Here is a 25,684-nt window from a genome sequence, read left to right on the forward strand (position 1 = left end):
CTCTGGGAGGCGCCAGGCTGGGCGGGGTGAGCTGCACCATCCTGCTCTCCAAAGGTGCGCGGCCCCGGGAAGGAGGGACAGGCACTGGGCACGGTGAGGCCCAGCCCAGCACCGGCAGTCGGCAGAAGACCTAGGCCCTTTTAAGATTATCTGCTTTATTTGAAAGGCAGAGTCAGAGAGGGAGAGGGAGAGAGAGAGAGGGAGAGAGAGAGAGAGGGAGGGAGGGAGAGAGATTGTCCATCTGCTGACTCACTCCCTAAATGGACACAACAGCCGGGACTGGGCCAGGCCAAAGCCAGGGGTCTCCCATGCAGGCGCAGGGGCCCCCCATGTAGGCACAGGGCCCCCTATGCAGGCGCAGGGGCCCAGGCTCTTGGGCCAACTTCGGCTGCTTTGCCAGGCCATTAGCAGGGAGCTGGATCAGAAGCGGAGCAGCCGGGACTTGAACTGGCGTCCACATGGGATGCCGGCATCACAGGCAGCAGCCCAACCCACTATGCCACAGCACCAGCCCCCCGCCCCAGCCGCCCTCAGTTCTTGCTATAGTCTTTCCACGTGGACACACGCTAACATGCATGCTCACGATGGCCGCTGCTGGGTTTCTGCAGATAACACACGTGGCGACCAGGTGATGCTTCATTAAGGGGCAGGGAGCGTCTGCTGTCTCTGGGACACGGGCTGTGACTGGCCGCGGGCGGGCGACGTGTGATGACGACGGGGGACGCGCCCCACGGGGACGCTGGGGCTGCAACAACTCCTACGTCTGCCCAGCCAACCAGAGCAGTCTGGGGGCTCCCACTCACAGAGCCGAGGACACGCGTGCAGACGGACAAGCTAACGACCCTCCACGCCTCTCTTTTCTAAAAAAACATCTATTTATCTGAGAGGCAGAGAGAGACAGAGCTCCCACGTGTTGGTTTACTCTAAACACCTGTCGTACTCAGGGCCAAAGCCGTGAGCCAGGAACTCAGTGCAGATCTCCCAACCACTTGAGGGATCAACACTGCCTCCCAGGGCGTGCAGGAGTCAGGAGCTGGACCCCAGGACACAGGCCCCATGCCGACGTCTTAACCACTAGGCTAGACTGCCCCTCTCCAGGCCCTGTCAGAGCGCTCCTCCACGCGGTTTTTCCTCCCGATGGCCCGTGGCGGAGTGCGTGGAGAATGTCACGCTCACGTGGCCACAGCGCCTGCTGAGACTCCCACACCCCGGGGGTTCCTGGGCCCACGGGGCAGAGCCGCTCGCCTTAACACCACCGCACACACAGCTGAAGTGCGTACGAGGGCAACCATGACCCGCGTCTTACCACAGGGTTTTAAAAGGGCTAGACAAGGGCTCTTTGAGCAGCCAGGCGGGGAGGCTCGGTGCACGGGGCTGGGCAGAGACGGGGAGGCACGCTGGGGTCACAGGCTTGCTCCATGGACCTGGGTCGGGTCAAGAGAGGGGACAGCAGGGAGAGGCCGCAGGATGAAGGGAGGGAACCAGGCAGGCGCTGGACTCCGGCTTGGGCGGGAGAAGGCCCTGGCAGGAGATGCCGACTCCAGCGCGTGGTGCCCGGTGGGAAGGCGGGCTGCAGCTGGGGCCCCACCCACCTCGGGTGCTGGTGCCTCCCGACCCCGTGCTGGCCACCACCGGGGGACAGGCTGAAAACTGGACACGGACCAATCACTTCGTCCACCATGGCCTCCAGTTCAGCAAGCAGGCTGTGCTCAGCGGAGAGACAGCAGCCGGCGCCTGCGATGCCGGCTCCCACACCTGAGCGCCGGTTCAAGTGCGGCTGCTCCGCTTCCCATCCGGCCTCCTGCCAAGGCGCCTGGAAGATGGCAGATGACGGTCCCTGTGCCTGGGCCCCTGCACCCATGAAGCTCCTGGCTCCTGGCTTTGGCCCGGCCCAGCCTCAGCCATGGCAGCCATTTGGGAAGTGAGCCAGTAGATGGAAGATTTCCCTGTCAGTCTACCTTTTGAATAAATAAAAATAAATTTAAAAAAAAAAAAAGAGGGGCCGGCGCTGTGACATAGTGAATAAAGCCACCGCCTGCAGTGCCAGCATCCCACATGGGCGCTGGTTCGAGTCCCAGCTGCTCCACTTCCCATCCAGCTCTCTGCTGTGGCCTGGGAAAGCAGTGGGGGATGGCCAGAGTCCTTGGGCCCCTGCACCCACGTGGGAGACCTGGAGGAAGCTCCTGGCTCCTGGCTTTGGATTGGCACAGCTCCGGCTGTTGTGGCCATTTGAGGAGTGAACCAGCAGATGGAAGACCTCTCTCTCTCTCTCTCTCTCTCTCTCTCTGCCTCTCCTTCTCTCTGTGTAACTTTCAAATAAATAAATATTTTTAAAAATTGAATGTACAATTTGGTTTAAAAAAAAAAAAGTGTGGAAGGCAGGGGCGGATCACCAGCGAGAGAGAACCAGGCCTTAATTGGCGGCCCCGTCACGTAATTATCAGTAAAAATGACCGAAATTCATTCCCAGACGGCCTGGTCACACGCTCTCAACAGGCAGCCAGGAGCCACGGCCGTGCCACAGAAAGCCTGGCCCCGGGGGGACTTTCCCACGTGGTCCCCGCGGAGCTGGGCGACTCACGCAGCTGTCCAGTCACTGGCGGAGCCGTGCACAGGAAATACGGGGGGGGGGGGGGGGGGGGGCAGGCTTTATTTATAGAAACCTCATTTTGCTATTCATCAAGAAAATAAACACAATCCACCTCGTGCTAAAAATACTCATTGAAGATCAACAAGGAGGCCAGGCTGGCCGGCTGGGCGGGGGAGGAGACTCCCGCCAAGGGCCTCTCTCAGAGGCGGCGTAGAACGAACCATCAATGCCGCAGTCGCGCCGCGATCCGCTGTCGTGAGCTGTGTGCCCGTTGCCAGGCCCCTTAACCTCTCTGATCCCTGCCTTTCAGAGACGCTGGGAAGAGCACACTCAAGTTGGCAGCGGCAGTGGTGACGGGCACAGCACCCTGTAACGAGTCTCCCCGGCTCCGGCTCCCGTCCCGCAGTCGGGCCCACCTGGGCACGCCGCGTGGAACCTCTCCCAGCGGGCAGCCACAGGGAGGACGGACGATGGGGCAGCCCCCACCGAGGGGCTCCAGGAGTGTCGCTCCCCCTCTTCGTGGAGGAACGACACAGGACCCTGCGCTGTTCTTTCGTCTGCTCGGCCCTCCCCGGGTTTGCTGCTGGTTCTTCCCGGGTTGGCTACCGACCCCTCCACCTCCGTGGAAGGGCGGTTCCCCCTGCCACTTTCCCCACTTCCGCAGGGGAGCGGCACACCGCCGGCCGGCTCTCTCGGGGGCTGCACAGGCGTTCCCCTTAGATGTTCCCCATAGATGTTCCTGGTGCATGCCGTCTCTCTCCTCCTTTATAGTCCTCCTCTGCCAATCCCAACTCAGCTGCCCACACGCCGAGTACGCTGCTCTCCTCCAATCAGGAGCAAGTCCTACAGTTTATTGGTTGAACTAGAGGCAGCTGTGCGGAAGCTGTTTACTTCTCTCCCAGCGCCATATTGTGGGAGAGCAGATGCACAGAATAAGTCTTAATTCCAGTAACTCAGTCCAGTCCGGATTGCTCCCCACACAGGAGCTCTTGAGGGTGGGGAGGGCGTCGGGGGCGGGGAGGAGGAAGAGGGCCCCTCGCAGGGCATTGTGGGCAGGGAGTATGTCCCCCAGACACGGCCCATGGAGGGCGAGAGAAGGCGGCAGGCGGCGAGGGCCAGGACCCTGCAGTGTCTACACCGCGCCGTCTACACCCACTCACCCCACCCCAGCATCTAGGCTGTTCCCACGTTTTCATTGTTCTAGGCGGAGAGTTCTTTGTCCACTCGCTCAGTCCATTCCTAGGGAAACAGTTCCAGGATCGCGGTGACTGGACCGACCGTGAAATGTGTCTTCACTCCGGCCTCTTTCCCTCCCTCTGCCCCTCCCTCTACCAAGCCGCCGATTCATTCAGCTGCCCCCCCACCCACGTACCCACCCCCCCCCCATTCATCCACCCACCCACCCATCATCCATGTGTCCGTCCACACATTCTTTCATCTGTCCAACCCCCACCCACCCACCCATCATCCATGTGTCTGTCCACACATTCTTTCATCTGTCCATCCCCCACCCACCCACCCATGTACCCACCCATTCATCCATCTGTCCATCCCCCCACCCATCCACAGTTTTTGAAGCCCCGGCCCTGCGCTGAGCACTGGAGCTAGAGGGTGGGATGGGCCCAGCTGACCACTGCCCTCCCGGTGCGCAGTCAGCTCCCTGACACTGGGGAGGGCGGGGGAAGGGGAGGCTCCCACACAGAAGAGCCTGCAGGGAGGGGAGGAGGGGACACACCGCTCCGTCGTCCCGAGGCCGGTGCAGCCGTGTCGGCCAGCAGCGCCCAGCCACCGGGTCGCTCATCAGTGTGCCGGTCTGATGATCCCGGAGGCTCTGGTCACTGGGAAGGCCGTCCTTCCTGTGTGTGCGGCCTGCGGCACCAGCTGCGGCCACCTCCTGCCCTCTTGGGCCAGTTTTCCTGGTGGTTCAGCGACCTCTTTGTTTGTTCATGGATTTGTCAATGCCCATTCTGCAGTGACCTGAGAGCTGGCCACTGCCTCTTCACCACACAATTCTACGCCCCCCCCCCCCCCCCCAGCTGATTCTGCTTTGTAACCTGCGAAAGTTACAATGTTTCCTTTGAGGTTCCTAAGCACAGTATCAGCTCAGAAAATCCTTCCCCGGACAACACAAAATCATCCTATTTTCTTCTGGCGTCTTTAAGACTGCGTTTCTCGGGCTCACCACCTGCCGCCTGCTGCGCCAGCATCCCATATGGGCGCCAGATTCTAGTTCCGGTTGGGGCACCGGATTCTGTCCCGGTTGCCCCTCTTCCAGGCCAGCTCTCTGCTGTGGCCTGGGAGTGCAGTGGAGGATGGCCCAAGTGCTTGGGCCCTGCACCCCATGGGAGACCAGGAGAAGCACCTGGCTCCTGGCTTCAGATTGGTGCAGCACCGGCCGTAGCAGCCATTTGGGGGGTGAACCAATGGAAGAAAGATCTTTCTGTCTCTCTCTCTCTCTAACTCTACCTGTCAAATAATAATAAAAAAAAGACTGCATTTCTTCTACTTGAGTCTTTGTCTGAAATTCATCGTGCCCTTATCAGGGGCAGAACTTAATCTTCTTGCCCAATTGCCCCTCCCGGAACGGTCAGGGCACTGGGCGGGGACGGAGATGGGGCGTGGCATCCTTGGCTCGCTCCTGCCAGCCGTGAGCCCACTGGGTCCCCATCAAGGGGGATGAGGACGGCTCCTGGTTGGAAATGGGAATATCTGCTCCATTTGAATTTAGTGGGCAGAACATGTGGAGTTCTTTTCAAGGTCTTTTTTTCAATCGAGGCAAGACAATTGCCAAGTGCGGCGAAGGATTCTCCCGTTCCTGAGTCTACACTGGCTGCCCCGGCACCTGCAGCTCCTCCCATCAAGAGACGGGGGCTATCGTGGCCCTTGGGTTCCTGTTGGCTTTAGGGCTCGGTTTGACCCATAGAATGGGACAAAGTGACCTCCTAGACCCTGCTGTGGTCACGTGAGAAGCCCGGGAGAGCTTGCTGGAGATGGACGAACAGGTCACCCCATTGCCCCGCCCACAGCAGCTGGCCTGTCACGAGGTCTGGCCACCCTGGAGCAGCCAATCCCAGCCAACCTGCCTACTGACACCTGCTGGGAGCCCGGCTGACCTGTGACCTGAGACCTGACGACCAAGAATGCCTGTTACCTAACGGCTACCGGGGACTTTTGGTCTTGGCGTATGTAACTCCACCCAGTGTCCCCTGGAAACACCCTGCAGTCTCAGAATCGGCCCCCGCCTCCGCCAGGCAGCCCGCGGAGATTGGACGCTCGGTGAGCCTGCCGAGACCCTCTGTGCCACAGCTGGCTGCCTGCGGCCCTAGAAAGCGGCTTTGCCCCATCCCAGCTGGCGGAGAGGACGCTGGCGGGAAGGGGACTGTGGCCGTCCAGGGCCGGGTGCGGCAGGAGGCACCCAGGCCTCCGGGACCGGCAGCGTGGGCCTGCTGATGATCTGTGGCTGAAGGGGCCTGGGGGGAGTCAGGGCCGCCCAGGGAAGCTGCGCCTGGATCTCTGACCGCAGCCCACGGGGTGGCCGGCGTGTGCTCTTGGAAGCCCCCGGCTCGACGTCACTGTCCTTACCAACCGGCTCTCCCGCTCTGGCTCGCTCGCTCGCGGCCCCTCCCCACCAGGGCAGGCCTCTTTGTCTCCGGGGCTTCTACTGTAAACGGCTGCCGATCTGAGCGGGAGCAGGCCCGGTGGTCTCTGCCACAGAGCCCTGCGGAGGCAGCCCCTCCCCCACGGGCCCGACACTGACCGCCCTGGCATGGGGGTCAGCAGTGGGCACGAGCCACAGGGAGCCAGGCAGGGGCTGGGGGAGCACCGTGTGCATACAGAAGCCACGTGGCGATTCCGCAGGGGAGCCGTCGGTGGGAAGCCCTTCCTGGCAGCTGCTTTTAGGGGCTGAGGGCGGTTCTGGCGCGGCTCCCGCCTTGTCTGTTAAAAAGCGCACACGCCCAGGGCTGGTGCTGTGGTGCGGCGGGTAAAGCCACCGATGGCAGTGTAGGCATCCCTTATGGGTGCTGGTTCAAGTCCCGGCTGCTCCACTTCCGATCCAGCTCTCTGCTGATGGCCTGGGAAAGCAGCAAAGGATGGCCCAAGTGCTTGGGCCCCTGCACCCACATGGGAGACCTGGAAGAAGCTCCTGGCTCCTGGCTTTGGCCTGGTCCTTTGTGGCCATTTAGAGAGTGAACCAGAGGAGGGAATAGCTCTCTCTCTCTCTCTCTCTGATTCTCTGTCTTTCAAATAAAATAAATCTTTAAACACACACGCGTGTGCACACACACACACACACACCCTGCTCCATGGCTGTGGTCCTACATCTGCGGAAGCAACAAGGATGAACCGGAAAATATTCAGAAAAAACCACTGCATCCGCACCGGACATTTTTCTGACCATTATTCCCCGAACAACACTCAGCAGACAGCGCGTGCACTGTGTGGGCTCACGGGTCACCTGGAGAGGATTTCACACACGCGGGGACCCGGGCGGGTTGTTAGGAAGACAGAAAGCAGCCTGGGTGTGCCAGGGGCCGGGGGAGCAGCCCAGCACCTCACACCGCCAAGTCCTGCCCACCCCCGACACCGTCAGAGTGGGGGGTCCCCGCCTCCCAGCACCTCACACCGCCAAGTCCTGCCCACCCCCGACACCATCACAGAGTGGGGGGGTCCCAGCCTCCCCCCCCCCAGGGGAATCCTCTCTGCCCAGCGCCAAGTGGGCTGCCCAGGCTGATGACACTGGGTGAGGAAACCCTGGGAGGGATTCCCCGAGTTCACACCCGGCAAGCCCTCTGTCCAGGAGAGGCAGTGGGGAGGAGAAGCAGCAGGAAGAACCCGACCTGGCTCCCTTACAAGCCCCAGTCCGAACGCAGGCGGCCGCTCCACTCTTCGCTGAGCCGCCCGCCTAGCCTGGCAGGTGCGTTCTCTCCTTAAACTGCCCAACCCAGCTTCCCCCAGTCCGAAAGACCGGGCACGCTCTCGCAGATCCATCTGCTCGGCGGATGCCCTGCCCCACTCCACCCTGCCCCCTGGCTCGCCGCACCTCTCAGTCTCACGCCCCAAACCGCTCCCGCACGGGAAGACGGGTGCCATCAGGCTCTGTGCAAACACTGCACTGTTGCACCCTGGGGCCCCGAGCACCTGGAGGATTTCAGTAACTGCAGGGGGGCCTGGAAGCCGTGCCCCACTGACACGGAGGCGCGAGCCTGTATCCCAGTGTGTGTTTGCAAGCCACACCCACCCAGCACCCGGGAGCAGCCTCCGCCTCGGGCCTTCTCCCTGTAGCGCTGGGCCTGGCCCCGGCTGCCCATGGTGAGGGAGGCCAGCCCTGTGTCGTGCCCGACCTGCTCCCCACGGCTGTGAGGTGCCCCACAGCGGGATCTGCACCCACCCTGGGCTGGCCAGCGGGCGGGGAGCTTGCAACCCCTGCCCGCGAGTCCCCTACGCGTGCATCTGTCCACGGCCCACCTAGGGGCTTGCACACTTGGGTCTGGTAGAGACGGCACCTTCACTTGCCAGGGCGTGGGTTCCCAGCGGCTGCCTAAGCTCCGGAGCTCTGGGGCTTTGCCAGTTCCGGCCTCTCCGGCTGCCCGGGTTCACAAGTGGTGACTCATGAACTTGAGCGATTTCCATGCTTATCAGACCCCTTAAAAAACGCTTTGTAAGGACCCGAGGGGCCTCTTGGGTTGAGGGCGGGGTCTCCCCTTAGAGCAGACCACATTCTCTGCCAGAAACACCTGTGGCCAGTTTTATCCCCAAGGGCTCTCTGGGCGGCTCCAATCCCACCCCACACAGGAGCCCAGTTACAGCGCTTTGCCCCCCCCCCCCCCCCCGCAGGGTCTTTCCCAGGCAGGCAGAGGCCGGTGTCTGATAACACCCAGCTCCCAAGCTCTCAGGGCAGAATAAAAGCAGGCCTCCCTGCCCTGGGCCCCCAGACCAGGGAAACCCCCAGGCACTGTCAGCACTGTTATCAGACACCGTCCAGGGTGTCCCCGGTGGAGAGGGACAGCCCGCCCTCCTGCCCTCCACCTACTCTGTCTCCACTTTCACAAAAGGACCCAGCCTCTCCCGGCTCCACCCGGCAAAGCACCGGGTCCCTGGGCCAGGGCAGCAGAGACCAGCACGCGGCCAGCGCTTACTGAGCACCCGCTATGCGCCCTCATCCTGCAGGCGCCCAGGTTCCGTGAGGAGCAGGAGACATGGCCCCTGGTGCGTTCACGTCGGTGGGGCGGAAGGGCCAAAGGGAACGAGGGCAGGAAGTTACAGTCCCCCCGCGAGCCTCAGACACAGCTCGGTCCGACATGTGGCAAACGGTTTGGCGGTTTCTTTTTCTTTTTTCTTTTTTTTCTTTCTTTCTTTCTTTTTTTTTTTTTTTTTTTTTTGACAGGCAGAGTGGACAGTGAGAGAGAGAGAGACAGAGAGAAAGGTCTTCCTTTGCCGTTGGTTCACCCTCCAATGGCCGCTGCGGCCGGTGCACCGTGCTGATCCGATGGCAGGAGCCAGGTGCTTCTCCTGGTCTCCCATGGGGTGCAGGGCCCAAGCACTTGGGCCATCCTCCACTGCACTCCCTGGCCACAGCAGAGAGCTGGCCTGGAAGAGGGGCAACCGGGACAGAATCTGGCACCCCGACCGGGACTAGAACCCGGTGTGCCGGCGCCGCTAGGTGGAGGATTATTGGCGGTTTCTTAAACGATCAGACGCCCGTCTCTCCTGGGACCCCGGGGTAGGCGTTCATGGGGAACGGACGCACAGGTGCACAGAAAGCCCCGCCCCTTGCAGCTTTGCTCAGCAGGGCTCCAAACTGGAAGCGAGCGGCCGTCCTTCCAGGACAGGGACAGCGGGAACACAGCCCCCGCGGGCACAGACCCACGCTCGTGCACACCGGGAGCAGCACGCGGGCGCTCGGCCTTCCGCTTGCTCCAGGTCGGGCAGCTCTGCTACGGGGTCAGGGAGGGCAGGCCCCATCTCGTGGGATGGAAATGTCCCCCGTCTCAGCGAGTGCAGGCCAGGCAGGTGCACAGATCTGTTCTGGGACGGATCGGTCACTCCACGCGCTTGCATTCGGCACGTTCCACTGTGGAAAGCCACCTCGGTTTAACGCCTCTCATCGCAGGTGCGGTCAGTGCTGTCCAAGGGAGCCACAGGTGTCAGGAGTGAGGGGAAGGGACCCGCTGAGCAGGGTGGGACACTCTGGGGGCGTCTCTCTGGCTGGGCGGCTTTTAAGCCTAGACAAGGAGATGCAAGGAGGGTTTGCAGTGCCAAGGCCCTGGGGCTACCGTGGGGGGGCCTTCATTTTCTCTGCCTAGCCCTGCAGTCTGTAGGACCTGCAGGTCCGGCTGCTCAGAGCCAAGCTGAGCTCTGCCTGCCTGGGGCTTGGGGCTCAACCCTGTTCCCACCCTCGGCTCGCTTCCTCCTCCCCCTCGTCGGGCCAGCTTTCACCTCTACGACCCGATACGCGACACAGGCGGACATGGCCCTGCCGGTGGCGTCAGCTGCGGGCAGTGATCAGCAGTGGGGGAGCAGGTGCCCGGGACGGGGGAGCAGGTGCCCGGGACGGGGCAGCAGAGAGGCCGGGCCCCGCGGGCTTCTAGACCAGGCTTCTGCGAGGGCCACCTGCGGAGGGCAGCCTCCGTGACCCACAGCCCCGACCTGGATCCTGCCTCCATCCGCTCGGACCCACGGCTTGGGTCTCCCCTTCTTCCTGCCACCTGTGCCGTGAGGCGGCTGCACCCGCTTTCCCACTCGAGGTCCCTGAGGAGGACCGGGGCACCCATCAGCCCCTCTCAGGGCAGCTGTGCGCCTGCTCCGATGTCTCCTGGTAAAGCTCATTCCGCTACTTCCTGCCTGGAACGGCCCTTGGGCAGGTGCCGTGGGTAGCCAAGATCAGTTCTCACTGCCTGGGGCGCATTCGCCAAGGGCGCGTCTGAAGTTCCCCTTAGCCACGCCGTTGCCCCTCGCGTCAGGACCCGCCGCGGTCACCGACGTTTGTGGCTGAAGCACGCCCATCGGCCCCGTGCCGCGGAGCCTCTCTGGACGGTTGGCTGCTCCCGACCCGACGCCTGATGGCTGCGGTCCTCTACGGCCGAGGGCCCGGCGACAAGGCGGCCGGCCTGCACATGTTCAGAGCGGGAGCACATGCTCCCCAGCCTCTCCCATGCCCGGACGCGGCGCCCTGCGTGCCCAGGGCTGACGGGACGCTGTGGCACCCTCAGCCTCAGTCACTGTGGGAAGCGCAAACATGGCGGACGTAACCTCCAGGTAAGAGGGGCCGATGTGGGACCGGCTCAGCAGAGGCAGCCAGGGTGCTGTCCCAAGTCTCAGAGGGGATGGTTCTTACCCGAAATCCTCCTTCCAGGGAGGTGCGCATCTGGCACAGTGGTTAAGATGCCACTCACCGGGGGAGGGGGAGGTCGGCGCTGTGGCGTAGTGGATTAAACTGGCACCTGCGGCGCCGGCAATCCATGTGGGCGCCGGTTCAAGTCCCGGCTGCTCCACTTCCCATCCCAGCTCCCTGCTAATGCAGCAGAGGATGGCCCGGTGCTTGGGCCCCTGCACCCACGTGGGAGACCCGGATGCAGCTCCCTGCTCCTGGCTTCGGCCTGGCCCTGGCCTGGCTGTTGCAGCCATTTGGGGAGTGAACCAGCAGATGGAAGATTGATCTCTCTCTCTCTCTCTCTCTCTCTGGAACTCTGCCTTTCAAATAAATTAATTATTTTTTAAGAAAAGATGCCATTGGATGCCCACACCCCATATGGGGGCTGCCCGGGTTCCAGTCCCATCGCTTCTCCCGAGTCCAGCTTCCTACTAATGTGCACGCTGAGAGGCAGTGGTGCTCCAAGGACGTGGGTCCCTGCCGCCCACGTGGGAGTCCAGCTGGCCCAGCCCCGGCTGTGGGCATTTGCAGACTAGCTGATGGGAGTGCGCGCTCTCTCTCTCTCTCTCCCTCTCTGCCCTTCAAATAAAATTAAAATGGTCTAAAAACACGTTTACAGCCTTTTAAAATATCTCCAGGACCGCAGACACAGTGTGGCAGAGAGATGCCCGTGGAGACGCCCAGGGTCCCCTGCCCGGTTGGGTGGCCTGGGTCAGCGCTGACCTCCGCACAGGGGCGGGGCAGGGCCCTGGCTGCCGCGTGATGACACTGACACTTCACCCGAGCCCAAGGGGGACCGAGTGCCAGTTACAGGGCAATCTCCAACTCAGGCTGACCCCCATGCTCACAACCACTGAGGCGAAAAAACAAGGGGCGTCTAAGGCGCGGGGCAGCCGCGGCGTGGCGCCCAGGGGGCCGCCGGGACCCCCAGGAGGTCTCCGTAGCCCGGGGCAGCCAGCACCGCTTCCTTCTTTGTGACGAAGGCGCACGCACACAAGAGGCTGGCACAAGGGCGCCTGGGCGTGAGCTGGGCGGGGGACGCTCGTGCTGTCCCTGCAGTGACCCCACAGACCTGAAGCTGTGCTCAAGCAAGAGATTCATTTAAACGACACCTCAGGGACAGCGCTGATGATTGCGGTGCCCTGGCTGGGAACCGGCTCTGCTCACGCCTGCCCAGGGCGCCTGTGGGAACGCAGCCTGGGACCCGCCCCGCGTGACCACCGGGAAACAAGTCGCACCGTGCAGCCTGCAGTGGGCGTGGCCGGGGGCTATTCATGATGGGACAGCACAGCCCAAACCAGCCTGGTGCGAGTCTTCCTGTTGGTGTTTGATGACTCAGCCTTCTCTTTGCCACGTATGGAGCGGAATTAGCACCAACGTTTTGCTCACTAAATTGGTGAAAATTTAAAAGCTGGCATTATACACACGCATCTATACAGACTCTGTACACACACAAGTGCACCTCTAAACTACACATGCTAAAGGAAACATAATACAGGGCTTTCCCTCTCCTCCCTTCCTCTCAGCAACCCACCCACCCATCCACCCACCCACCCATCCATCGTCCATCCACCCACCCACCCATCGTCCGTCTCCATCCGCCCACCTATCTGCCTATCTGTCCACTCACCCATCCACCCACCCATCTGTCCATCTACCCATCCACCCACCTATCTGTCCACCCACCCATCCACCCATCCACTCACGTGTCCATGCACGCGTGCATCCACCCACCCACCCATCATCCACCGCGGGCGGGAGGTAAATGCATCAGCGCACACCTGTCAGCAAGAGACTAATATCTGAAACGAAACACACTCCCCGGAAGCCACTTAGCTACTGTACAGCACAAAGAGGGAAGGAAGCGCGTGTCGACCCGCCAGGAGAGTGGCGGCACCGGGCCAGGCTTTCCTGAGCTCTACCGGCCCCGCGAGCCACGTGGAGGCCATGCCTTTTGGAACTCTGTTGGACGCAGGGCACAGTGACACTAACCAAATACTCAAAAAACAAACACGAGGTGGCCGTGCGGGTGCCCAGGGGAGAGGAGGCTGGTACCCGGGACAGCAGTCGGCAGGCTTCGGGGAGCCGAGACCCCCGGGAGCAGGAAGAGGGGACGAGGGCCACGCAGAGACAGCAGGAGCTGGAGGTGAAGGGACCCTGGAGAGGAGGTGCACCTGCCGGCAGGGCTGGGTAGGTGAGGGCGTGTCCTCGGCCCAGGGCTTCGCCGTGTTGCAGACAGGCCAGTGAGGGGACTCCCACAGGGAGGGGAGGCTGGGAGCAGGCGGCACAGGGAGGGACCCAGCCGCCCTCGGCAATGGGCTGGCTGTGGGGGAGAGCACAGGATGCTATCCACGGTTCTGTGACCGTGGGGGTGGCAGAGGCGGAAGCGCCTGGGGACAGAGGTGGGTTAGGAAGCAAAGGGGCTCGGAGGACCCCTGGACAGACTCCCAGGCAGCACCCCCCACCCCCGCTCCTGCTCTGGCCTGACCGCCAGCGGAAACAGGAAACAGCGCAGTACCAGAGCCGCCCCTCCCCTCTGTTCCGATCGCTCACATCCAGAGCGGCGTGGGCATTCACGTGTCAGGGAAGCCCACTCAGCGATCGTTACCCACAGAGGCCACGCGTGGGCAGGAGCAACGGCGGTGAGTGTCAAGGGCACAGGCTGAGGCTCGGCGGGGAGGGCAGCGTTCGCACACGGCACACACAGGCAGACAGGGGCAGCGGCAGACAGGGAGCCGCTGCCCCCACTGGGGTGGGGCCGGCCCTCTCCACCTGGGGACCGGGCTGTGTGTGGGAGCCCAGAGCCCAGCGCAGGCCAGGAGCACAATGTCCCCACGGGCCGCGGCAGGGAAGGAGCGGAAATTAGCGGGCGAGTCAGCTCTGTGCACACAGGCCCCCTCCCCAGGCTCAGTGCACGAAACCTGTCATTTGTCTACCCGACGGCCACGTGAGCCTCGGCAAATGGCTTTGGGAGGGCTGGGGAGGCTTTTTATTCCTCATTACCCAGCGTGAACACCGCGGCACGTGCCCCCGGTGTCAAGGCTGAGGGCCGCGCAGAGGCTGAGCCGCCAACAACGCCAGGTGCGGGCAGGTGCGGGGAGAGGGGAGGCTCCCGGCCGCAGCCAGGCAGGTGGAGAAGCCTCCGCTCCCGGGAGCACGGGGGAGGCGGCGGCCGAGTGGCGAGGAGCCAGGCCTGGAGCCTGGGGGAGGAGTCCCAGGCCTCGTCCCCGGGCCCCCAGCCCTTGTCCTCGGTGCAGACACAGGCGCGTGAGGGACACACAGGGCAGTCTGGGCTGTGTGGGCCTGGACACTCTCCTTGCCTGCTCCGTGCCTCGGTCTCCCCGTCTGTTGCAAAGGGCTCCTGATGTTACCAACTGAGCCAGCGAGTGCTGAAACAGATGAACAATGAACTGACGACTGTCAGCCACCTCCTGTCCATCCGTCAAGCTCCATTCCACCAGCCAGTCCATCATCCAGCCGTCTGCCCCACCCACCAGCCTACTTGTCCGTCTATCCATCCATCCATCATCCATCCGTCCATCCAGCCATCATCCAGCCACCCGTCCATCCATCCGTCCACCCACGATCCCTCCATCCATCTAACCCACACACCAGCCTACTTGTCCGTCCATCCAGCCATCCGTCCGTCCGTCCGCCCGCCCACAATCCCTGTGTCCATCTGCCCCACGCACCAGCCTACCTGCCCATCCAGCGAGCCATCCCACATTCACCACGCCCTGCCACGGCCAGCCCCTGAGCTAGGGCTAGAGAAATGGCCACAACAACGTTCTTGCTGCTCAGTGGACAAAGCCAATCCAGGCCAACAGACGTGGCGGACACAGCTGAGGCCCAGCCATCGCTGAGCCACCCACAACGGCAGCTTGGGGCGCAGGGGCTGTTGGCTCCTGGGGAGGACCCCTCCCTGACACACAGAGCCCACCCGGCACAAGGTCAACCCCGTGGATCCCTACACAGACTCAACCCTGCAAGAGCAGGGACTGCGGCCGCTGTGTCCCGGCGTCCGGCGCTGTAATGACTCCAAGGAGACACCGCCCAGCCTGTTCTGGTGGAGTGCGGTTTGCCTCGACCAGAGGCAGAAGACGGTCCCCTAGGTCTTTGCATCACAGCGCCGGAGCTCAGCTCGCGGGGCTGCCACCTCCGCGGAGCACGTGGTTCCGGCCACAGTGGCACTCGCACTCCGCGCAGGAGCTGCTGAGTCTCCCCATGCGTGGCTCTGGCTGCAGCGGGCAGGCCGCCGGTTCCCACCCTGCTCCCAGCGCAGGAAGCTGTTCCTGGCCTTTGGGTCGGCGCGGAGCCCCATCTGCCCGAGGCTGTCCAGAGGACACCCCAATGCACCCCACAATTCGCACTCTGCCCGGCCGCAGGCACGCAGGGGATGCCCCACGTGTCGGCGTTACCGTTCTCTGTGCCAAGCAAAGCCCCAGAGAGAAGCGCTGGAACAAACGGTGCCACGAGACTGGACACCCACGCGTGAGAGGACACAGGAGGGTCCCCACCGCGGCCCACACACCGGGGCCGACTCGAAACGTCACCAGGACCTCAGTGCGAGAGCCCAAACCACAGGCTTCTTTGAAATAACACAGGGGTCGGTCCTCGCGACCGGGGGTGGCCACGGGGCCTTAGAGATACCCCAAAAGCATGAGCTACGAGAGAGAAAAGTTGGACTCCACGAGCGATGGTTTGCTCCTCCAAGGATTGTACCCAGAGAACATAAGACAGCCCGCGGAATATGTGAAAATACCTGCGAGTCACACCGGACGTGAGCACTCCAGATCCAGGCTACGTAAAGAACCCCCACAACGCAGCGGCACAGAGAAACAGAGCGTCAGAGCACGGCCAGTGCTGTAACCCCGCTGTGCCCCGCCCTGCACTGCAGTGCCAGGAGTGCCAGGAGCGCCAGGCGCAGGTTTGCCCGGCTGCTCAGCTTCCCATCCAGCGCCCTGCCAATGCACCCGAGAGGGCACCTGGCCATCCACGGGGGAGACCAGGCTGCAGCTCCTGGCTCCTGGCTTCGGCCTGGCCCGGCCTGGCTGTTGCAGCCATCTGAAGAGTAAACTAGCAGATGGAAGATATCTCTCTCTCTCTCTCTCCTCCTCCTCCCCGCTCTCTCTTTTGCTCTGCTTTTCAAATAAAAAACAAGCAAATCTTTGAAAATACATAAAACACCTGAATTGAACAGCTATTTCTCCAGAGAAGATTTACAGAGACCAGCACACACGCAAAGACGCGGAACCGAGTCACAGCCACTTCTGTCCGCTAGATGGCTGTAATGAAAAGCAGCAGTAGCACGGAGGGGCCACGGGGACTGGGGCGTGGGCAGGGCACAGCCGCCTGCAGCGCAGTCCCACAGGCCTCTAAAACCGCAAGGTGCCGCCGCCGCCGCCGCCTGAGCCGGCTGCGTGCCCTCCACGCCCCGAGGAACCACAGCAGGAGCTCACACAGACACAAGCGTCCACTACTGCATTACTCAGAGCAGCCGAAAGGTGTCGCTCTCCAGGTGTCCCCTGGTGGGAGAACGGGTAGAGAGCGCGCAGAGTGGCCACAGGTAGAACGCGGCTCAGCCACGAAGGCCACACGGCCCAGCCACGAAGGCACACATGGAAACACAGCTCGGCCACAAAGGCCACGTGGCCTAGCCATGAGGGCCACACGGTCCAGCCACAAAGGCCACACGTGGAGCACAGCTCGCCCACAAAGGCCACACGGCTCAGCCACGAAGGCCACACGTGGAGCACAGCTTGGCCACGAGGGAAGCAGACACGGATGCTTGTTATCACAAGCAGCCAGTGACCTGAAATGCGTCCAGGCACAAAAGGAGCGAGCACGGTGCCTAGAGTTCTGTGGGAATCTAGAAGAGCAAATTCATGGAGAGGCCACCGCGGGCGGCTCGGGAGGTCACGGCCTGATGGGTGCCGGGTTTCTTTCTGGGGCAATGAAGAAGCTGGGGACCTAGACGGTGGCTGGTGACGGCTGCACAGTACCGTGACCGTCCCTGACGCCACGCCTGGGACGTGGGACATTTAAAATGAGTACAACGCCATCAAACGCCACGTCCGTATTTCTTCAGATCTCAAAGGACAACAACGAAAGGCCAGCCCTTCAGCTCTCTGCGCCAGCCCTGCGGCTCCGGCCCCCGCGCCGGCTGAGCAGCTGAGCTCCCAGCCTGGAGCCGGCCCTGACCGCGGGCTCTCAGAACCCACAGCCGGGCGGGTGCACTGCTGCGGCTCCTCCTTGGAAAGTCGCCAGGGCCTGACCTCCGCCGCACCCCTGCCAGCCTCTCTCCGCTCCCGCCCTCGGCCCTCCTGCCCGTCCTCCACACAGCAGCCGGACAGACGGGTCCAGACCCAGGGCGGCAGGCCCTCCCCTGCTCCAAGGCCCCCGGGGCTCCTGTGTCCCTTAGCCCGAGCGGTTCTGGTGGCCACACCCGTGCCGCCTCGCTCCCTCCTGCCCTCGCTGCCCCACGGGGCCAGCACCACGCCACCCACTCAAGGAGCCTCCCTGGCTACCCACGTGAAATGGCCACGTCCCCGCGTGCGCCGCGACCCCCTTAGCTGCTCGCCTCTCAGTTCTTGGGGTACACGAGGGCCAGGGAAGGCCCGGACGTTGTCAGCTACGGCCCTGGCACAGCACGGGCGGGGCTCAGCAGCGGGAGAAAGCTCCGGGAGGGACCGCCCTCCCCTCCCCACCGAGCAGGTCACCGGCCCAGTGACCTGGCTGGGCTGCAGGTCCTGCCCCTGCCACCTGCCGGCTGCGTGACCCTGAGTCACCACTCCGTGCCTCAGTTTCCCCATATGTTAAAGGCGGAACAGCAGGGCCCACCTGCTGGAGGGAGGCGGGGAGGCCAGTGTTGCCGCCCAGGGCGCACCAGGCAGGCACGGCGGCTGCTTTCCAAGTGCTGGGTGTGAGGCGCGAGCCGGAGTGAGCTCGGCGGATGCTGCAGACCCCACCTTCCCCCGTGGGGAGGTGCCCCGTGAGCTTATGGGTAAAACCGGAGACTGCTGCGGCAGGCAGCGCGGGAGGCGGCCTCGCTCGGGACGTGGGGCAGGGAAGCAGGACGGAGCCGGCGCTGGGACCAGCCGCACAACGCCGGGCTCTGGGGCGACATGTCGAGGGCGACTTCACAGCTGGGTCACGGCTATGGCGACAGCGACAGGACTCCCCCATGCCCAGCACCCAGGAGAGCCTCCAGCCCAGGTCCTCAGCGGGCTTTACAGGTCATGCTCAGAGTGGTCGAGTTAGTCGGCCGGGGTCACACAGCCGCAGGCTTCCGCGCTGGGGTTCAGACCCAGCTGTGCCCCTGGGCCAGGGCCCCTGCTCACCGCACCTTGACCCCTCAGGGGGACAAAGAGGCCCCTGGCTTCCAGGCCTCCGACTGTCGCCCGGCCCTGTGGCTTCTTTATGGTCTATTTACCTGTGAGCGCCAGCAAGAGCCCCTAGGGAGCCAAGGAGTGGCGTGACGCCCACGGGCTTTGCCAAGGCACTTTCTGTGTGCCTGCTGCAATGGAATGACGGGCCCGGCGCCAAGCCCAGAACCCAGGGACGCGGCTGGGCCCGGGGCAGAGGACCAGGGCCGCCCCCCACCCCAGGAGCAGGTGCAACAGGGCCAGAACGACTGCTCCCCAGGGGTGGCGGCCGGAGCAGGGCTCAGATCCGATGCCGGTGTCCTATAGGTCGGGGGGAGGCTCGGGTGCCCACGCCCGAGACGCGGCCCAGGCGAGGCCAGAGCACAGGCCCCGCCGTCATGCGGGCATGCAGGAGAGCGCGTCCTGGAGACGGCCCCGCTGCGGCCTGGGGTCCAGGTGCTGGTGGCCTGGCCGTGGTTTCTAGTCCCCACCTCCCCAAGGGCACTGGGGGTAAATGCTCAGCACTGCTCCACAAACGCGGCCGGGGTCTCCGCGGGTTCCCGGGGAGCCGCCCCAGCCTCGCCTCCCGCCGCAGGTGGCGGCACCTTCCTGCCCTCCTCCAGGGCCAAGACGGCTGTCGAAGCCGCACACACGGCAGAGTCGCGCTCTGCACTGGAAGCCACAAAGGAGCCGCGGGCAGGGGCCACCAAGGAGGGGCTTCCTGAGGGACAGCCTGCGGGGCCCCACCCAGGCGCTCAGGAGGGCAGGCCCGCAGCCCCCGGTCACCATCCCACTCCGAGATTTCCTTAGTAACCTCTGAACCAGGAGGAGCCATCCAGGAAGCAGGCTCGGGTCATTTATTTTCGAATTATTGGTATAAAAATATCCAGGGTTGTGATTTATGAGCAGAGAGCCGGCGAGGAAGCCAGGGACGCCCCCGCCCGCCTCCCGCGCCAGCCTCATCCGTCTCCCGGACTCGCTAAGTTCCTCTGCACTTCCCATTATGATTTCGAGTTACTTTATATCGCAAATAAATCTCCGGAGTAGCACGGAAATATTCTGTGTATTAATAGCGCCTGTAAAAACATCCGAAAACCTTGCATCCGCCCCAGCCCTGGACGCGGCCCCGCTGGGAGACGCTCCCGGGGGACACGGAACAACCTGGCCGGCCTGGCAGGCGCTGCCCCCTGCCCCCTCCCCGCAGGCGCCCCCTGCCCAGCCCCCCGCGCAGCCCGGTCGCTCAGTCTGGGGGCGACCACAGCGACCCCGAGCGCCCTCCTCCCGCGTCCACCGCTGCAGCACGGGGGTTGGGGTCCCCGGCCGCTGCTCCCCACGCGCCCCTCGGCTCAGCCGCCGCTGCGGCCGCGCTCCGGGTCCCCCGCGCCCCGCGCCGCCCCGGATACTCACGGGCTGCGGGGGCTTCCTGGGGGCAGGGCCCCTGCGCGCCGACGTCGCCCTCCAGCATGGCGCTGCTCGCTGCCCGGCTCCGGTGCGCCCCGGACGCGCGCGGTCCTGGAGAGGGGCCGACGGCGACTCTGAGGGCCAGGGTCCGAGCCCAGCGCAGGAGGGGACCGTCCCCCTCTCCTCCCCAGAGGCGGGACGCGAAGCCGCGCGCGCCGGAGCCGACTCGGCCGCCCTCGCGTACGGCCGCGCCGCTCCTCCCCCTGGGCCTTTTGGTCCGGGGGTCCCGGGCGGGTCTCCCCGCCCCGGAGTTACCTGCGGGACGCCGCCCTCGCCCCGCCCCGCGGCCACACGGGCGCCCAGCTAGCGAGCGGCGCGGGACGCTGGAGACGGCGGCCGGCGCTCGGCCCGCGGGTCCCGCCCGCCCCCGGCCTCCCGCTGTGCGCGCGACTCCCCCGGGCTCCCCGGACCCGCTTATCGGTCCCGCCGGGCAGTGGGGCCCCCGGCGCCGCGGGGGGCGCGCCCCCAGCCAGGGCCCCAGGGGAGCGCCGCGGAGGGCAGGGGGCGGGGTCGTGGGTGGTCCTGCGCGCTCCCCACCTCCACCCCCCACTCCTGGAGGAACGGGAGCGGGAACGGGGGTTCCAGCGCAGCGGGATGCGAGGCCCACTGCTGGGTCTCGGCAGAACTTGGGGACCCGAATGAAGCAGGGTCTGCCCCGGGGGCGGGGGTGGGGGCGGAATCCTGGGACCCGGAGGGTGCAGCCAGGGGCGCCAGCACGGGGCCCTGACCCCCTCGCACCCGCGCCCTCTCTCCTCTCAGCCCGGCCGCAGCCCTGCAGCAGGCAGGGCCCAGGGCAGGGAGCCAGGAGGCCCTGATGGCTCTCCGGCCTTGCGTGCTTGGAAGGCAGGGTCTGGACAGTTCAGGGTCCTGGAGACGCGCAGCCGTGGGCACCGCTGGAGCCCCGCGGGGCAGGCGCCTGGGTGTGTTAAATACAATAAATTCTGAGGCAGAACCGTAAGCAAAACGCTGGCTGCTCCCTGCCACAGGGCTGCGCGCTGGTGGCCCCAGGGGATTGGGTAGGGGGTTGCTGGGGGGGGGTGGGGGGCAGCCAGCCTGACCTTCTGCAAGGTCGGTTCAGGATTTCTGCACCCCAAGAGGGGCGCTAGGCTGCCGCTGAGGGCTGCCCACTCTGGCCAGACCCTGGCGGACACAGACCCCCAGGGCCGGGGGACAGACCTGTGCCACAGGCCAGGCCTGACTGACCCCCTGGGCCTGCTGGGATCGGTCCCCGTGCGCGGCCCTGGGCTCTGGCAGCAAAGGCCACTGGCCAGGTCCTCGCTGCCTGCCACCCACCCCGCCCGTGCTGGCAAGGAGACGGGACCGGGAGGCTGGGTGCCCCCGGGGTGGGGGCAGCTTGTGACTCAGCTCAGCCCCTGGACGGCCCCCCAAGAGGCCCAGCCCCCGGGGCCCGGATGGAATCGGGCGCTGGGGCCATGCGCCCATCCCAGCGCTTCTGCACCGGGCGCTGGGGCAGAGGAGCTGAGATAAAAGCTCATTTTTCTTGGAAGGGCCCGATGGCCAGCGCGATACCCAGCGATGGCTCAGTTGTGTAAATACACAGAGACAATTTTCGCATTCTTATCCCTGGAATGATGAACTATAAACCGAAAAGGCTTGGGGGTTGGGGGGAGAGAAATATGTAAATACGACCAGGGCTATTTTTAACGTCCCTTGTTTAGCTTTGCAGGGGGCAGGGCAGGGCCAGATTTAACATACACGTCGCTTGGGGCAGGATTGTTAGAAGATTATGGTAAGCGGCCATCGATAGATGTCGGTTCCCCTCAAAGGCACTTTCTCCTCTGTTCATTGTGTCACCTCCAGATATGCTACGTCCCACTGAGCCCCCTCGGCTGGGGCCCGCGTCCCACAGAGCCCCTCGGCTGGGGCCCGCGTCCCACGGAGCCCCCTCGGCCGGGGCCCGCGTCCCACAGAGCCCCCTCGGCCGGGGCCCGCGTCCCACTGAGCCCCCTTGGCCGGGGCCCGCATCCCACGGAGCCCCCTCGGCTGGGTCCCTGGTCCCACTGAGCCCCCTTGGCCGGGGCCCGCGTCCCACTGAGCCCCCTTGGCCGGGGCCCGCGTCCCACGGAGCCCCCTCGGCTGGGTCCCTGGTCCCACTGAGCCCCCTTGGCCGGGGCCCGCGTCCCACAGAGCCCCCTCGGCCGGGGCCCGCGTCCCACGGAGCCCCCTCGGCTGGGGCCCACGCATGCAAAGCTGCCCCAGGCCGGGCTACAGGAAGCACCTGGGCCGGCTGCCATGAGAAGGGCTGGACCCGCCTGCTGTTCCCGTGTCTGCTGTCCTGGGAGAGGGGCGCAGGGCCCCGGGCTGCAGCCGGGAGCCACGGAGGAGAAGTATCTCGGGGTGCCCATGCCACGCGCTCTGGGGCGCCGCAAGTCTCTGCGGTTGAGCCCAGCCCCCCAACCCGTGCCTGGACCAGGGAGATGTTTGTGTCGGGAGCGCACGGGGCGGCGGCCTGCCTGTCATCCCGGCGCACAGCTGTCATTACGGGACACGGTAATCACGGAGCACAATGCTTGTAATTACGGAAAATACTTTCCCTTTTCGGCGGCCTGGTGAGCGGGCAGCCTGCGCTCGGCTCCAGGCTCGGCCCAGGTTTAAAATAGGGCTTGTCGGGTGAGGCCCGGGCCGGCCGGGGCCCAGCGTTTATCAGACCCTGGGGCTCGCGACGCCTTGGAGCTGGCAGGGGACTCGTCAAAGCCCCCGGGGACAGCACCTGCAGCCCCCACTCCCACGTGTTCCTGGCTCTCAGAGGCCAGAGCTGTCACAGACCCTCAGATAAACCCGGAGACGCCCACGTTGTCACACACGCCCTTCCCCCGTGTCACATACAGGGTCAGGGGTCCTTCTCATAGTCTCTGGGAGTCTGTTTGCAGCTGCACTGGGCTTGGTGCACACCTGCCCTGGGCTGGGCCCCTAACCCAGGCCGGCCAGGGGGCACTGGGAGGTGCAGAGACGGATGGACCCAGGGGCCTCCACGCTCAGGGAGAGGCTCAGGTCTCATCTCAGGCTGTTTGCTCCTCAGTGCCTCAGTTTGTGCATCTGTAAAATGGACCTTGGCGGCAGCTGTCTCTCGAAGCTGTGTGGAGCTGCCAGCCCAGCATCTGAAAGTAGGGAGGAGCCGGCAGTGGAGAGTGGGTGGGAGGCTTAGGGGGGTCTGACGCAGGCTGGGTGGGGGTCGGAGGTGGGGAGGTGGGCACCCAGGCAGCGTTGGGGGGAAGGCTGGCACAGCAGGCAGATGACAAGGGCCTGGGGTAGCCGGGAGTCATTTTTGATGATTAAATAGAAGATCTACACGTGACTCCTCGAACCCAGAGTTAACCGCTTCCTAGCACGTAACTCAGTGGTGCTGTGTGCGGTCACCACATGGAGCAGCCACGGTTCTGCCGGTTCCGAAACATCCCCGCCACACAGAGGAAAACCCCACGGCCCCGGCAGCCGCCGCCCGTGTCCTGCGCTCCCCCGCAGCCCGCCCCGGCGGCCACCGGGCTGCTCTGTCTCTGTGGATTTATCTCTCCTGGACGTTCCGTGTACACGGAATCGCAGCGTCTGGCTTCCTTCACCGCGGCTCGCCTGTACAACGTCCCGAGGTTCCTCCGTGCCACGGCGCACGTGCCAGCGCCTCGTTTCTTTTTATGGCCAAATAATATTCCATCATGTGGACAGGCCACCGTGTGTGAATCCCGGGATTCTCCTGCCGAAAAGCTCCGAAAGACGTCTCAGAAGAAAAAAATAAAACCACCTCTTCTCACCATGGTGCCCCTCCTCCGGCCAGGGTCCTGTGCCACCTAAAATTGCCCGCAGAGGCCAGTGTTAAGTCGCCGTCTGTGACACCGGCATCCCACATGGGCACCAGGTGGCATCCTGGCTGCTCCTTGCTAATGCACCTGGGAAAAGCGACAAAGATGGCCCAAGCGCCACCCACGTGGGAGACCCAGAGACCCAGATGGAGCTCCAGGCTCCTGGCCTCTGCCTGGCCTGGCTCTGGCCATTGCAGCCATCTGGGGAGTGAACCAGTGGATGGAAGACCTCTCCCCTCTCTCTCTCTCTCTCTCTCTCCTCTCTCTCTCTCTCCTCTCTCTCTCTCTCTCTCTCTCTCTCTCTCTCTCTCTCTCTCTCCTCTCTCTCTCTCCCCCTCTCTCCATAACTCTGCCTTTTGGATAAATGGATAAGTTGCCACTGGAAGTGCAGTGGCACACGGGGCGTGGCAGTACCTTCTGTGGGTGCCACGGGTCTCGGGGCACTGAGGCTGTGCCCCTGGCCGGGCGTGGCCCTGCGCCGAGATCCACGGTGACACACCAGAGCCAGAGAGATGGATTCACTGTCTCATTTCTGCCGTCCCCACGACCACCCCGGGCTCGGTGACCGTTCTGTCTACCACCAAGGAACCCAACACAGAGACACAGGGAACGGCCTGCCCATGACCTCACCGCCGGCCAGGACTTGCACTGAAACCCGGGTCCAAGCGATTTTAGACGGTTCTGGTCCATCCGAGAACTCTTTCCCGGGCGCCACCCCAGCCCTGCATTGATCTCCCACGGTCGGACCTGACGCATCCGCTGCAACTCCTGGTGACGGGGATAATGAGGAAGGCAGGAAAGAGCCGGAAGAACCCGGCGTCAGCCCCTGCCCTCGGCGGCGCGGCCCTCGGCTGACCCCCGTCTGTCTGTCTGCGGGGATGGGGCAGGTGAAAGGCCTGCGGGAGGGCGTTTGGCCAGGGCCGGTCACCTCCAGAGGCCTGTTTACCCCAGAGGGCACCCATATCGCTGGAGTTTTGGAAATTAAACGGCCTCTAATTAATGGCGCAAATATTTGCGCTCCAAGAAAGCGCACAGTGGTTTTTCTTGTTTGTTTGTTTTCAGGGCAAATAACACCAGCGCCAAGGCCTGCGGCGAGGCACAGGGGGCTGGCGTGGGAGGGAGCAGGTGGACACAGAACGTTCCAGAACACGCACCTGTGGGGCGGCGGGGGGCTCCTCCCCTCCAGCGGCCGCAGGGAGATCCCACAGGGAGAGACCCAGGCTGGCACTCCCCAGTCGCTGGAAGCCGCTTCTCCGAGCGGGGGCCCCGGGGGAGCAGGGTCTGTGGGAGTGCCGGCCTCGCCAGGTGACCCCTTGCCCGGCCGGAGCTGCCGGCCCCTCCCCGGGCGCGGGGCAGAGCAGTCCCCAAGGCAGTGTCTCCCCGCAACAACGGGGGCGGCGCGGTTCCCAGGGACAGAAGCTCCGGCCCGCCCGGCCCCGCCTCCCCTCCAGGGGCCCTGGGAAGCCTTCCTGGGCCCTGGCAGCCCTGGGAGAGGAGCCGATGAGGACAGAGCATCCTCTAGGGAGGCAGGCAGCGGGCGCTCTCCCAGACGCTGCACGGAACCCGAGACGGAGACGCAAAACCCAAAACCCGACCCCGCTATCTCCGAGGGCGCACGTCCCGCCCACTCCACCCACGCGGGGGACAGCCCAGGGGACAGCCTGGGGAGGAGGGCTTGCTTTGCCCTGGAAAACAGGCTGAGTCCTGTCCCCAGGCCACCCCGGCAGAGGCTGCTGTCGCCGGCTGCGGGGTGAAACATTTGATTTGAAAATCTCACGCTCGGGGTCAGCCAGCGTGCAGGCGGGGGTCCCCGGGGCGGCCGCTCCAGCAGGGCCCCCGACTCCCTCCTGCTGCTCCTCTGTGGCCTCTCGCGCGGTCAGCAGCCTGCCTGGCCGGTGCCCCGTGGCCACACTGCGTGCTCAGGAGCCGCGTGAACCGAACACTGCATGCCCCCTGCTTCCGTGGCTTGCGGCCGTGGCGGCCGGGACTCCGGGGCTGTCACCTGCGCCAGGGCAGATGGGACAGGCCGGTGACAACCGCGCCCCTGCCGGTTCGGACTTGATGTTTTTGGCAAGCTGGTGGC

General features: G+C 64.4%; 1 protein-coding gene across 10 annotated transcripts in view; it reads right to left on the bottom strand.

Moving 5' to 3' along the window:
* The window catches only part of ANO1 (anoctamin 1), a 151,080-nt gene that overhangs the window by 119,605 nt on the left and 5,791 nt on the right, over positions 1-25,684 (bottom strand). For 8 of the 10 annotated variants that reach the window (XM_070062232.1, XM_070062122.1, XM_070062082.1 and 5 more), the window contains exon 2: positions 19,733-19,837. The exons of 1 other annotated variant lie outside the window; for it this stretch is intronic. In XM_070062232.1, coding sequence (XP_069918333.1) covers positions 19,733-19,837 — 105 coding nt within the window. Of the gene's footprint in view, positions 1-19,732; positions 19,838-20,041; positions 20,160-25,684 lie in introns of those variants that run through there. One more of the 10 variants, XM_070062161.1, reaches the window with a different exon arrangement.

This window comes from Oryctolagus cuniculus, chromosome 1 (assembly GCF_964237555.1).
Source record: "Oryctolagus cuniculus chromosome 1, mOryCun1.1, whole genome shotgun sequence".
Classification (NCBI taxonomy): Eukaryota; Metazoa; Chordata; class Mammalia; order Lagomorpha; family Leporidae; genus Oryctolagus; species Oryctolagus cuniculus.